Genomic DNA, 15,165 nt, shown 5'->3' with positions numbered 1-15,165 from the left:
AAATATCTGAGTGTTAATTAGGTGTTAGAAGCTGCAGGGAATGAATATTTACCCTCTTAAAAATTACTGAGGACCCCAAAGGGCTTTTGTTTATGTGAGTTATATCTATCTCTATTAACCACATTAGAAGTTAAAGCAGATTTTTTCAAATATTTATGATTTCTTTTTAAATAAAAGTATTGCTTTTGCACCATCGGTGCAAATGTTAACACAATGAAAAACGCCACATGACAGCTTAGTATTATTAGGAAAATAACCTGAACTTGGGGACCCCCCACGGGGCCACAGACACCCCCCACAACTTGAGAACCACTGACCTAGGGGTTGGGTGGCAAGAGGCAGAAGGGACAGGCTGCATCCTGGAAACCAGAGAGGCACTCACTTTGGGGAGTACTTATGTCTTCTTTAATTTTAAGGAAAGTTACAAGAGGAATGAAGAAAAGAGAACTATTATGCAACCTTGATGAGAGAAAATACCTGTAGAACTGTGAAAAGGAAACAGGTGTTTAGGTGTCTGACCGCCTTCTGGGATCCACGGTCAGGATCCTAGAACACAGGCTTCCACACATCCACCCCTTTCCCTGGGAAGGCAGGCACCAAGCAACACTGTCACCTTAAGTGACCCAATTTCACATCTCGCCTATCATGCCGATGGGTTACTAATTCAATACAACAATTGATAGTTATGTAAAAGAGAAAAAGAGAGCGTGCACTGACTAATGATTTTAACAAATCAAAGAGGATGACTCTGGGATCCCACCATCACGCTCTGCTGGGAGAATCCCTTTCTGGAGTGTCTCTAGCTTTTGACTTGATTATTCAGCATTAGTCATTTAACAAAATCAGTAAAAGAATGTGAGGACAGGGACATGAAACGTGTTCGTGGGGCCATGCTGGTGGGCACCAAGCCCACACGGTTCCTCTACCCCGCGGCCCCATTCAGAGCAACGCTCCCATCACATTGCACGTCTGCATGCAACGAAGTGTGCAAGCTCAAATTCTCTTCCACAGAAGAAGGCACTATACGGAATCTTTTTTTTTTTTTTTTTAAGGTTTTTTGATGTGGACCATTTTTAAAGTCTTTATTGAATTTGTTACAATATTGCTTCTGTTTCATGTTTTGGTTTTTTGGCCCCAAGGCATGCGGGATCTTAGCTCCCCGACCAGAGATTGAACCCACACCCCCTGCGCTGGAAGGCGAAGTCTTAACCACTGGACCGCCAGGGAAGTCTCTACATGGAGTTATAAATTTCAATTCCAGGTGGAAAATTCTCTCTTCCACCAATAAGCACTGAAGCATCTTAAAAGCATGACTTTTTGTTTAAATCTGACTCTCTTGTTGCTGTCCACCTTGACTCAATCTCAGCTTTTAATGGCCAGTGAATTTCAATGCAAATGCAATTGACAGGGTGGGTAAAGGGAGAGTGGGAAAAAAGAAAGCCTGAGGAAGACCAACAATGGCAACTGGTGGCCTCTGCCACACTTCTTCAATGGAGAGCTTCCATTTAACTGTGCTCCATCAATTTTTGGCCCAGAGGCAGAAGCCAAACAGGGTAACTGCTCCCCTCCCAGGTGAGGAGGTGGCCACCTCTTAGAATTAAAGCAACAATAGCCCATTTGACTATTTCCTTTTCTTGATAAAACAGCCTGCTATGAAGCAAACAAGCCTCCTAGGAGATCATTTTAGATCCAGCTGGTTGAATTTGATTGATGCTTACGTTGGGTCTGAACTTGGACCAGAACAATGAGAGAGGGAGAGTCAGGGTACTGCATCTGTGACCATTTTCTCTCTCTCTCTCTCTCTCTCAGAAAATACATTCTTCAGAACAAATTCAACAAAGCCATTCAGGCAACAGCCACCTGTGGCCCATGGCCAGATTTATGGGACATAATCAAGAGGAGGGGAGAAGAAAAACCCACAGCCTTCAAACTGAACTGAGGCAAACTGATGTGAGGTTTGGATTCCTGCATGATGGGCTTACGAACAGCTGTTTGACCAAAGGCACTTTCCTGTCATCATTGTGAACAAGCCCTATTTTCCAAGGGATCCTCATCTGTGAGAGTCGTAGAGTCCTAGTTTCCAGACCTAGGGAGGTTTGTTTCTTTCTTTCTTTTTTTTTTTTTTTTTTTTAAGATGCTCTGAGGCAGTGATCTCATCTGACTAAATTAAGTCGTGACTTGCTGCCGTGCAGGCGTCCAGCAGCCATTAGACACAGCACATTCCAACCAGCAGCAAGACAGGACTGAAAGGCTAATTTCCCCACAGATAAACAGCAGCGACACAAGCTCTACTGTATACCCTCCTCCTTCCAAACGGGCAGGGTAAGACGCGTGACCACCGCCTCCCTCCCAATTCCAACAGAGTAGAGAGGTAAATGTTTCCTTCTCCTCCACTCCAAGGTAAAAGGATTTGAGGAATTACAGGCCAGTCCCCTGGGGAGCAAAAGTTAAAGACACAGCACTAGGCGCACAGTGAGGACTCATTAAGTACAGATTAAACGACTGACGTCTCCTTCTTTCAGAGCTGGGGTGGTTCATGTGGGGGGGAAATATTAATATACAAGGCATTAAATATAATAGTGGTTGGATTTTAGGTGTCTCTTTTAGCAGCTAAGAAATGCCATCTGGCTGTCTCTCTCCACATCCACCCCACTCCAGAAAGTGTATACGCCTTCTTGGCGTATATATTCATTTCATTCTTACCTCCATTTTTTTCTTCTATGACTTCTTTTCTCTTAGACTTTTCTTTCTTATTCTATGTGTTATACTGTTTCGTATCTTTCCAAGCTGTTTCCAATCCATTTTTTGAAACAGGGCAGAATATAAACAAAGAGACACTAACTATTTTCTCCAAACCAAATACTGGGGGCACATGGCATCATTTAATGAGTGTTTTCATAGAGAAAACATTGGAAACTAAGGTTGCAACCAATATCTGAACTTGGCATAAGTCCTGGAAAATCTACGATGCACAAGCATCTTCTACAAAGGAGCTACTCTGTATCCCCAGAATCCTGGAAGGCCCTGTATCCTGGGCTGGTCCATAAAGACCCTGGCACTCTCAGATCATGTTCCCAATTTTGTCCCCAAACACCCAACAGTGGTAGATAACTTCTAAGAAGGAAATTAGTTTAAAAAAAATATATATATATATATGTGTGTGTGTGTATACGTATATGTATATATGTGTGTGTATACGTATATATATATATGTGTGTGTATACGTATATATATGTGTGTGTGTATACATATATGTGTGTGTATATGTGTATATATATGTGTGTATATGTATATATGTGTGTGTGTATATGTATATATATGTGTGTGTATATGTATATATGTGTGTGTATATGTATATATATGTGTGTGTATATGTATATATATGTGTGTGTATATGTATATATATATGTGTGTGTATATGTATATATATGTGTATGTATATATATGTGTGTGTATGTATATATGTGTGTGTGTATACGTATATATATGTGTGTGTATACGTATATATATGTGTGTGTGTATACGTATATATATGTGTGTGTGTATACGTATATATATGTGTGTGTGTATACGTATATGTGTGTGTGTATACGTATATATATGTGTGTGTGTATACGTATATATGTGTGTGTATACGTATATATGTGTGTGTGTGTATATGTATATATATGTGTGTGTGTATGTATATATATGTGTGTATGTGTATACGTATATATATATGTGTGTGTGTATACGTATATATATATGTGTGTGTGTATACGTATAATATATGTGTGTGTATATGTATATGTGTGTGTGTATACGTATATATATGTGTGTGTGTATACGTATATATATATGTGTGTGTGTGTATACGTATATATATGTGTGTGTATACGTATATATATGTGTGTGTGTATACGTATATGTGTGTGTGTATACGTATATATATGTGTGTGTGTATATGTATATATATGTGTGTGTGTATGTATATATATGTGTGTGTGTATATGTATATATATGTGTGCGTGTATGTATATATATATGTGTGTGTGTATACGTATATATATGTGTGTGTGTATACGTATATATATATGTGTGTGTGTGTATACGTATAATATATGTGTGTGTGTATACGTATATGTGTGTGTGTGTATACGTATATGTATGTGTGTGTGTGTATACGTATATATGTGTGTGTATATGTATATATATATGTGTGTGTATATGTATATATATGTGTGTATATGTATATATATGTGTGTGTGTATATGTATATATATATGTGTGTGTGTATATGTATATATATATATGTGTGTGTGTATACGTATATATACACACACACACGTATTAGTTTTAAACAGGGTAAATCATAAGCAACAGAAGCGCGTGATCATCTGCAGAAGTAGCCCCACCCTATTAGAGGTGTTTAGAGGTGTTTGCTGATGGAGACGGGGACAGGATCCAAAATGAATCAGAATGAATAAGATACCCATTTGGTACCTATTGAAAAAGACTCTGAACATCAGCTGCATTGTGCCCTGCCCACAGAAGGGGTTACCCTGACCAGCAGGCATGAGCGTGCCCGTCCGCTTGGCAAGTACAGTATGTTACCATTAGAAATGTATGCACTTGGTTGATACCAGCCATTAAACTCATTCAGCTCTCTATGCCCAGAGTCCAGGTCCACCAAGCAGCCTTCCAAGAGAAATGGGATTTATAAGTAGATTTCTCTGAAGGGGAAGAATGTGAAGATTATCCTGGTCAACTTGGCGGTTGTATTTCCCTCTGTAAAGCTGGTAAATTGGCATTTTTACATGTAAAATTCTGTCAGTTTTGTTAGCCTGGGTCAGTCCGTGTGAGAAGGATCAACTGTGGGAGATTGGCCAACGAAGTCACATTTTGAGACTTGCAGAAAGAACTAAGGTCTAAATCCAGGGGCCGCCCACCAACAATATACCTCCTGAGAACACTCTTCATGTGAGCAAACCAGTCTCTCAGAAAAAGCAGGGAAGCCAGGTCCCTTTTAGAGAAACAATCTCTCATTCACTAGAATCATTTCCATCCAGAACCTACCAAATGCATACTATAAAGACTCGAAACAGGATCTACAGCTTGAAAAAAAAAAAAAAGGAACACAAATGAGGTTAACCAAAACAAAAACAAAAATATGGTAGAAAGACTACTGTAAGATATAAGATTATTATTTTTTTTATGTTTATTGAAAACTAAAGTAGGAGACCCAAGTAAACAGACTTTGGTTAAGCTAAAGTTTAAAATATAGTGATGATTATTTTAAAAAGAGGGAAATGCATAAATAAAGGAGGGACTTTTCAAGATCCTTAGGAAAGCTCAGATATTGCCCAGTTGATCTAGTTTACTAATTCCAAAGAGGAAGCAGCCTACATAAGCCAATTTTCTTCCCATTAAGCATCTCTCTGGTTTATTTTTTCTCTCTTGGCATTTCTGAGGGTGAGCAAATATTCTCAGCTCTACACTCATCCTACCGTGAGCGCCTGGATCTCTTCTTCTGCTTCCGCTGTTGTCTCTTCCAGCTCTGTCTTTGCCTGGCGGAGCTGGCTCTCCAGAGCTGCCCGGGCTGCCTGCAGGGCTGTCAGCTGAGACTCGCGCTCCTGCAGAGAGAGCTGCAGCTCCGTGAGCTGACGCTTGAGCTCCAGTTTCTGCTCTTCATGCTCTAGACTGACCTGAGACAGAGAGAGAGATGCTCGTTGACCTTAACTGAAGAGAAAGCCAAGACGCAACCTGCCGTGCAATCTGCATCTTAAATTTGGTCATGGAATCAAATTCTCAGCACTCAACCGAGAAGGAAAAAAAATGCAATAAAACAGCTCTGACTTCGTTAAGTCTCAAAAATCAACAGGAGTGAGAACACATAAGAGTATATACAATGTATATTATCAATACAAACCATCCCTTCCTTTCATATATTTGAATGCTTGGGAAAGCTTCTAAAAAAAAAAAACCACACAGCAAGAATGCCCTATGAAAATGATGATGGTTGTTCTTATTAGAAAAACGTTTAAAAGTAAACAGATATAAATAACATTGTATTAGTAACAAGGACACCTTTAGAATGGGAGTACAAGTGGAACAACAGACTGAATTCTACTTATTTTAAATATTTCTGCTCTGATTTGCTCTGATTAGGTAACCCAAACGAAGGTCACATTGTGTACTAATCATTCTCCCCTCCATCTGCCCATCTATCCATCTATCTACTCAACCTTTTGTCCGTTCAAGAAAAATTTACTTAGGACTTCCCTGGTGGTCCAGTGGGTAAGACTCCACGCTCCCAATACAGGGGGCCCGGGTTTGAATCCCTGGTCGGGGAACTAGGTCTCACATGCATGCCGCAACTAAGAATCCATATGCCGCAACTAAGAAGTCCGAATGCTGCAAGTGAAGATCCCGCATGCTGCAACTAAGACCCGGCACAGCCAAAATAAATAAATAAATAATGAATAAATAAATAAGTATTAAAGGTACTCACTATTAACATAAAAAATAGAAAAAATAAAATTTACTTGGTAAATTCTGTGTAAAAGGAAATACGGAGATGAAAAACAGTCTCTGCCTTCAAGTTGGGGAGAAAAATAAAAACCAACCATTGCCATACATTGTGGTCGAGTGCAATGGTCAGGAGATGCAGGGATGTGATGGGAACACAGCAGAGGGTTAGGGGAGGTGACTGGGGATCTCTGTGTTGAAGAATCCAGGAGCCAAACAAGCAGCTAAGAAGGGAAAGAAAAGACCAAGCAGAGGAAGCAAGACGTCCAAGGCATGGAGATGTGGGAGACCCTGGCACATCTGCTGACATCACCAACACTGACAAGCTGTCCTAGGGACCAGACCCTGTGTCAGACATGGGGATGCCAAGCAAATAAGAGATGCTTGCTGCCCTTGGAGAGCCCACTGAAAGCGAAAGTGTACAAGCTAAACATGAAAGGCCACGGGGACCCAAAGGAGACATCCCACCCAGCTCCAAGGGGATGGAGAAGGCTCCCTGGAAAAGGTGACACCCAAGTCCCAAAGGCCATAGGCACGAAGAGGAGGAAGACTTTAAAAGATTCAGCCTAGAGAACTGACAGGATGTAGTGGCTAACTCAGAGTGGGACAGAGAACAAAGGACAGAGAGGAGGCAAATGTGACACCTACGTTGCTGGGCATCTGAATTACACAGACAGTGAGGCCACTGGCCACGACAGGGGACAGGAGAGGAAGGGTCAATCTGAGGAGAAGGGTAAGAAATTCACTCTTGACACGTTGAACGTGAGCTGCAAGGGAGACATCTGAGTGGAGGTGTCCAGTGTCTACTGGGACAACAGGTCAGAAACTCAAGAGACAGGTCTGGGCGGGTCGGCTGGATCTGGGAGCCCTTAACAAGTCCACGGCAGCCGAAGCCAAGGCTATGATCTCTCTCTAGTGAGGATGACGAGGAGGACAATGGCTGCGGCGGTGGCGACAACGATGATGTGACAGCAGCAGGTGCAGTACCCATGTACAGCGTGCCAGGCACTGTCTTCACCCATTTCATCTTCCTAACAACCCAACAAGGATGGTATGACTATGACCTCTATTTTACAGACAAGCAAACTGCGGCCCCGAGAGATTCAGGAACTGAGAAGATGTCACACAGCTAAAAAGTGGCAGGGTTAACTACTTACTGTTGGTCTTATTAAAAGGCCAGCAGTCGGAGGAGGCTGCGACTCTGCTAGCATGCCTGAAATCTCCCAAGGCCACTTGGCAAAACCATGAGAGGCCGGTGACATCACTGTCACAACTTCAGGAGGAAGTTGGGGAGCAGAATGCTGTCCGATGCAGGGAGAACCCAGGGGCCCTGCGCCACACACGCTGCTGGAAAACTGCTAACACTGCACCCACAGGCTGGGGGGAAGGACGCCCAGGACCCTTGCAGGTGGGTCAAACCCGAGGCTGAGGCCTCTACCCTCAATCTCAATGGCAGCAGGTGGCAAAGAGAAGGCGGACCGCCTGGCTAGATTTAAAGCTAAACTCCAGGAGAAAATATGTGCAAACAAAGTGACTGACAAGGGACTAATCTCCAAAATATACAAACAGCTCATGCAGCTCAACATCAAAAAAACAATCAACCCAATCAAACAATGGGCAGAAGATCTAAAGAGACATTTCTCCAAAGATGGCCAAAAAGCACATGAAAAGATGCTCAACATGGCTAATTATTAGAGAAATGCAAATCAAAACTACAGTGAGGGGCTTCCCTGGTGGCGCAGTGGTTGGGAGTCCGCCTGCCGACGCAGGGGACACGGGTTCGTGCCCCGGTCCGGGAGGATCCCACGTGCCGCGGAGCGGCTAGGCCCATGAGCCATGGCCGCTGGGCCTGCGCGTCTGGAGCCTGTGCTCCGCAACGGGAAAGGCCACAGCAGTGAGAGGCCCACGTACCGCGCAAAAAAAAAAACAAAAAAAAAAACCAAACTACAGTGAGGTATCACCTCCTACGGGTGAGAATGGCCACCATCAAAAAATCTACAAACAATAACTGCTGGGGAGGGTGTGGAGAAAAGGGAACCCTCCTGCACTGCTGGTGGGAATGTAAATTGGTGCAGCCACTATGGAGAACAGTATGGAGGTTCCTTAAAAAACTAAAAATAGGGCTTCCCGGGTGGCGCAGTGGTTGAGAGTCCGCCTGCCAATGCAGGGGACATGGGTTCGTGCCCTGGTCCGGGAAGATCCCACATGCCATGGAGCAGCTGGGCCCGTGAGCCATGGCCACTGAGCCTGCGCATCCGGAGCCTGTGCTCCGCAATGGGAGAGGCCACAACAGTGAGAGGCCTGTGTACCACACACAAAAAAAACCAAAAAACAAAAAACTAAAAATAGAGCTACCATGTGATCCAGCAATCCCACTCCTGGGCATATACCTGGAGAAAACCGTAATTCGGAAAGACACATGCACCCCAATATTCATTGTGGCACTATTTACAATAGCCAGGACATGGAAGCAACCTAAATGCCCATCGACAGAGGACTGGATAAAGAAGATGTGGTACATATATACAATGGAATATTACTCAGCCACAAAAAAGAACAAAATAATGTCATTTTCAGCAACATGGATAGACCTAGAGATTGTCATACTAGTGAAGTAAGTCAGAGAAAGACAAATATCATATGGTATCACTTATATGTGGAATCTAAAAAGAATGGTACAAATGAACTTATTTACAAAACAGAAATAGACTCACAGATGTAGAAAACAAACTTATGGTTACCGGGGAGGGGGAAAGGGGGAGAGGGATAAATTGGGAGATTTGGGACTGACATATACACACTACTATACATAAAATAGGTAACTAATAAGGACCTACTATAGAGCACAGGGAACTCTACTCAATACTCTGTAATGACCTGTATGGGAAAAGAATCTAAAAAAGAGTAGCTATACATGTATGTATAACTCGTTCACTTTGCTGTACAGCAGAAACTAACACAGCATTGTAAATCAACTGTACTCCCATAAAAATTTTAAAATAAATAAATAAATAAAGCTAAACTCCAGACTCCCCTGGAGCATATACAGCCCTGAGCCCCTCAGGAAGCATCCTAAATTTCTCCCACCGCCCCTGTGGGGCTGGCTATACTAACTGGAGAACAAAGCACCACGCCTTCCCTGGGGCAGGTTAATGCCCAGAGGAGCTACAGCTGCAGGGCAGACACACAAGAGAGACATCTGTGGGAAGGGAAAGCAAAAGACAGCCAGCCAGCGTTCCCACGCTCAGAGAAATCCATCCGAGTTATTTACACTCACACTCCTAAGGTTGACACTACAGGGAAGTGTGGTTAAACTTACTGAAGAGTAAAACTATTGCCTGGATTAGATGGATTAGAAAAGTAAAACCGCCGCCTAAGGCTTCTGGATAACCTAGAACAATGGCCCTCAAACTCCGGAAGCATAAGCATCACCCAGGGCACTGGTTAAAAATGCAAATCCCTGTTCCTCACCCCCACCCCACCCCGATTCCATTCAAAAAGCTGAGGGAGGCAGCCGCCCAGGAATCTGCATTTCAACACACAGGCCATGTGGTCCTAACAGAGAGGGGTCCACACCTTGACAACTCCTGCCCTTGGGAGAAGTGGCCTCATTTTAATACTCCAGTACAAATGAAGACATTCCTAAGCGTCAGAATTCAAGGTTTGGTCCTTAACTAAAGGCTGTCCGCTTAATGGTCTTTGCCTTAAGAGAGATCATCTCCGCTTTGAAGAATTCCATCACAAATATTTGAGCCCAGTGTCTCTACGCCCAGCCGGGATGTCCCACTTCCAAGGACCACCCTCCTGAACTCCGGTCCTGCCTCTGCCAGTGCCAGCTAAACCCACCTGCTAGGCTGACAGCCCCCGAGATCAGGGATGGGTCTGTCTTGTCACCACCGTCTATCTGGCTACTAATTAGCACACAGCAGGCATTTGATAAATACACAGTGAGCCATGTCAAGTCACAGCTTCAGTCAACCTCAAAAGGTTCACAACCAAATGTGTGGTATTTCCCTCCCCAAACCTGGCTGTTCTTCCCAGCGTCCTTATATTGGGTTGGCCAAAAAGTTCATTCGGGTTTTTCCATCTTATGTAAAAACCCAGACGAACTCTTTGGCCAACCCAATACCTCTGAAGCAAATCACCTTCCATCAGACAAACCTAGAGTTTAGATTTCTCTTTTAGTCTCCCACTGTCATGGGGCGGCAGGGGGCGGGGGGGGGGCTCTGTCACTGTCATTAAGCCATACTATGTGCTAAACTCCGTGCATGGACACAGTCATGTGACCCTCGATGAATCAGGATACAGGAGGAATCACTTTGCCCCCATTTGAAGATGCACCAATTTACGTCATCCTCACGTGACCCCATGACGGAAATACGTCTTCATGGCCGTTTTACAGATGAGGAAACTCAAGCACAGAGGCGGTAGGGTAGTCTGCCCGACCCGAGGTTACCAAACTCCTAAAAAGGGGAAGTGGAATTCTAACGCAGACCCCCATGGCCCTGTCTGCACTCTTCACCACCACACACAATGGCTCTCATGTAAGTACTGATTTGTGCTTGACACTTGGATGATTGGGGGCCCCTGGGTCCTCCAACAAATAGCCTCGGGAGATCACCCCTCACTCTCACCTCCCTCAGCCTGGTCTCCAGCTCCAGCAGACGATTCTTGTCGCTGTGGTCTTGGTGGCTGATTTTTTCCAGCTGCTCCTCCAGCTTCCGGTTCTGGGCCTCCAGTTTCCCAGCCTGTGTCTCCAGGTAAAACTTCTGCTGCCTGAGTTCTGAAATCATTTCTTCCTGGGCCTTCCTGGTGGGGGTGGTGGGAGGAGCCAAGCAAAATCACAGTCTCGTTAGAGGTGAGCATGTCCCCGCAGAAACACGGGCAGAAGCGGAGCGAGAGGTGCATCTGAGCAAGTGGACCACACTCGTTCCCAGGTTAGCGCCGCCCTGACCCGGCCTTGTGTGCACGGCCCCAGCATGGGGACCTGGGGCCCATTTAGTCCCCACCGCTCAGAGTCCCTCGTCAATGGGATTCAGTATGGTCAAGGGGGATGCAAGAGATACTATCATTTCACTCCTTTGGTAGACCTTTTTGTTTTTCCAGTTTGTAGAGGAGAGCAGAAAGGGCCTCCTGAGAGTACAGGAGCACCCTGACGACTCACTAAGACAGGCCCTGGGGAAGAGAGGGCGGTGAGGAGAAAGAATGCTACGCCTTCTACTTCTCTGTTGACCTTGCTCACCTCTTCACCAGGCCGCTCAGAAGCTGGAATGACTCAAAGATCGGACAGCGGCCTACCAAGCTGGTTTAAACTAAGATGGGAATGTTTAAGATCTCTTAAGGAGATTGTAATTCTTTGGGGGAAAAGATTAAGATCAAAGTGCTCCCGGAACACAGGAGAGTCTTTGCCAAACCCCAAAACTCACCCCCAAGGGCCCAACTTCACAACAGCAAAATGGATGGCCCAGGTGGGCACACCCGAGATCACCTCTGGCTGATTGCAGGAGGAAAGTCTGGGGAACGAGGTCTCCAGAAGCAAACTGTAAATTGCCTCTTTAGAGAGAGCAAAACACTCTGTGACGGGGTGGTAACTTGAAGCATGTAAGAAAACACAGCTCAAAAGAGAGGGCCGGGAGAGGGAGACCACTTCAGAGAGGGCAAAATGACGTAAGTATACGGAGGCTGGGCCCCGCCACAGGAGTCGTTAAAGCCACTCCTGCTCCGCCGACAGAAGAACAGAGTTTGTGCCCAGGAGAGAAGACCAAAGCGGAATCAAGCACACAGTTAGAATCTGAACACTTACATGTTCCTCTGGGTAAAGAGACTGCTGTTTGCCGCAAGTTTATTGGCTTCCGACAATTCCACTATCCTCTGTTCCAGGGATCTGATCTTGGAATCCATGGCGTTGATCATCTGAAACACGGGGGATCTTTGGAACCTCACACACAGACGGTAACACCGGAAGGAGAGGGAAGTGGGCCACGCAAGTGAGGAAAAGTGTCATCTGAAAGGCAGGCCATCGGACCAGAGACTCAACTAGCCTGTACCCTGAGGAGCGTAGATCTCACTGCTCCAACGATGGCACTCATTTGTTTTATCAAACGGAGACTGCATGTCCCCTCACTAGCTAAGGGGCCTGCAGTAAGCACACGCGGGAGGACCTCGTGAGGAACCTGGCGTTCCGTGAGTTGACAGGCCTCGTGAAATCCCTGTGTCGTCCACATGCGCCCTGAGCCTGCCACAGCCTCTAAACTTGCATCTGCAAGTTCCTATTTCTCATCACCCACGAGCTTGTCATTCTCTGGGTGATTCCTTCTCACCCAGCCCCTACTGTCCTAGATTCTCTGCATCAAAGCTTCCCCAACTTAATGAAGCATAAGAACTGGCCAGGGCAGGAAAGGGGTGGGGGGGGGGGCGCGGGGTGCTGGTTAAAAATATTACTTCCCAGGACCCTCCTTTAGAGATTCTGTTGTGAAAAGTCTCGGTAGGGTCTGAGATAATAAGTAGATTAACAAGCACAACAGGGGAAACTCTTAAGCTGCAAGTCTCTGAAACATCTGCCTACACAGATTTGAAAGGAAACGAGATGCCTAAGGGAGGCCACAGGCCACCGGGCACTTCGCCGGGGAGGTGGCGGGGGGTTGGTGTGTTGAAAGACAGGGTTCTAGTTGACACAGGTCAGCGTGAGTTCTTAAAGAAGGGCGTGAAGGGCAAAACTGGCCACCCCGAGCCACCACTGCCGCTGCTTTTACGAGAAGGGGTTGCAGAGAGAACTTTCTGTTAGCAGCAGACTCCACAGGATAAAACAGACCAAACGGACTCTTCTCTGGTGGGGGACTCCTGGCGTGGTTCACACACCCTCCCTTGGAAACCGGCTTTGTGATTCTGTCTACCTACCGCTTTCTGCTCGCTGAGAATCTTGCCCTTCTCGTGGGCCTCCTCTTCGTGTCTCTGCATCAGATTCTCCAAAGTCTCCTTGTCGGCTAGGTCTTTCTTTATCTGATTGTCCAAAACCTGAGGAAAAACAAAAGGAGAAGTTAGTGTCTGGCAGACTAACCAGAGGCACTGGAGAAACACAGGGAAGGAGGGGAAAAGCAGTGAAGAAGCCACGCTGCCCCAACTCCGGGGCAGCGCGAGGGAGCGGGGGTCTGTCTATCAGCCAGGATGAGGTTCAGAAGTATGACCATCAAATGGCAAGTAACCAGAGGACGTGAACTAAGAACTTATTTTTAAATCAGCAGCCAAAATGACCTGAGAGGTATAGCCAAAGGGGAGGTAGACTCCAGAATGAGAGGGAAAAAAAAAGATCTCTCTAGAGATCTTACGATTTGCAGCTATTACCTAGGGGCACTGTTATCGTAGTCAATGCGCCAGTAGTTTTCAGAACACTGCTTGCTCTTAATTTGTACAAAATTAATCTCGTTATCTCCAGGCTGTGTGTGGAGGGATGGAAAGCTGAAGACCGAGGAAGTCTTTGTGACCAAGGCTGACGTTCAGAAACAGCCAGGGACGAGTGGATTCTGCCCACCGATAAAGCAGGTGGGGAGTCGATAGACTGAAGAGACAGCATAAAGGAAAGGGGAAAAAAAAAAAAAAAGCCTCTTTCCTCCGTTCTTTCCTCTGATCCAGCTGGGGGTGAAAATAAAAAGTCACTGGAAAGAGAAATCTTTCCCAGGGGAAAAGAAGTCATGTGTTCTCAGTGCTGAGAATGCCACTGTAAGCACCTACTGTTCCCAAGAGGAAAAAATAAAACAGTAATGGTGTCACCATCCACCGGCTTGATCTAATGTTCTGTGAGGGACACACACAGCCCCACCAGCTGCCAGAACAACTGGCGAAAAAGAGAGGAGAAAAGGAAGGCAACATCATAACTTGCCAAGCCTTTGACCACGACCCTGTGTTTCTCATCACTGTGGTTCTCTGAATGATGGCGACTGCATCTGATACTGGGAAGAAAGCCCAAAGAATTGGGGTCACAGATGGGAACTGAAATCTGCCTTTCCCACATTATCTATTGTGGTGGGTCCTTCGTAGCTCATGGGGACACAGGCCCTGAAAAGAGCCAATGAACAGGGAGGGGGTCCACATGATAAAGAAAGGAAAGAACAGATTTCAAAGAGGACTTTAAACTAGAACTGACTGATGAAAAAAAGAGAGTGAGAGTTGGCAGAGAAGGATAAGAGGTGGAGGGCGGGGTCCTGGGAGAAGGGACGAACCTCAAGAGGGTAAGTGGCCTGCTCTCCTGGACGTCAGGGCACGATTCTAAAATTATGAACAAGAAAAGGACAGAATCTGGGGTACGATCACAATTATTACCAAAATGGCCTCACAGGGGACAGAACAGGAACACAAAGCAGGGCAGACTAAAAAGAAATGGTTTCATAAAGGTGCCAGGAGGGAAGACAGAAGAAAACAGATCTCTCCCTAACATCCTCTAGGATCTATAAAGCCAAGTGCTTGCCATCTAGAAGGTAGCAGAGGCCACTTAATGTCCAGACCAGGAATGCCCTTTTTTTATGCAGTGCTAAAGCAACGAAGCACGTTTTCAGGATGACTCTGCTCAAACTAAGACCTCCGCTTTGGCAGTGGTGGATACCAACATAGGTAAGTGTGAGCCACAAGGAACAAGCCTTTCTCAAGGATGTACACATCCCGGCT

General features: G+C 45.4%; 1 protein-coding gene across 1 annotated transcript in view; it reads right to left on the bottom strand.

Moving 5' to 3' along the window:
* The window catches only part of CIT (citron rho-interacting serine/threonine kinase), a 180,501-nt gene that overhangs the window by 55,440 nt on the left and 109,896 nt on the right, over positions 1–15,165 (bottom strand). Inside the window, exons 20-23 of the mRNA XM_089894498.1 lie at positions 13,405–13,521; positions 12,311–12,420; positions 11,142–11,316; positions 5,487–5,684 (exon numbers count right to left, since the gene is read on the bottom strand). Of these exons, the coding sequence (XP_089750624.1) occupies positions 5,487–5,684; positions 11,142–11,316; positions 12,311–12,420; positions 13,405–13,521 (600 nt within the window). The remainder of the gene's footprint in view (positions 1–5,486; positions 5,685–11,141; positions 11,317–12,310; positions 12,421–13,404; positions 13,522–15,165) is intronic.

Source organism: Delphinapterus leucas, chromosome 14 (genome assembly GCF_059928025.1).
Source record: "Delphinapterus leucas isolate spDelLeu-1000000601 "Yukka" chromosome 14, BTC_Dleu_Yukka2, whole genome shotgun sequence".
NCBI classification, from domain to species: Eukaryota; Metazoa; Chordata; class Mammalia; order Artiodactyla; family Monodontidae; genus Delphinapterus; species Delphinapterus leucas.
The sequence above is the reverse complement of the archived record's forward strand: the minus strand, read 5'-3'. Positions and strand labels throughout refer to the sequence as shown.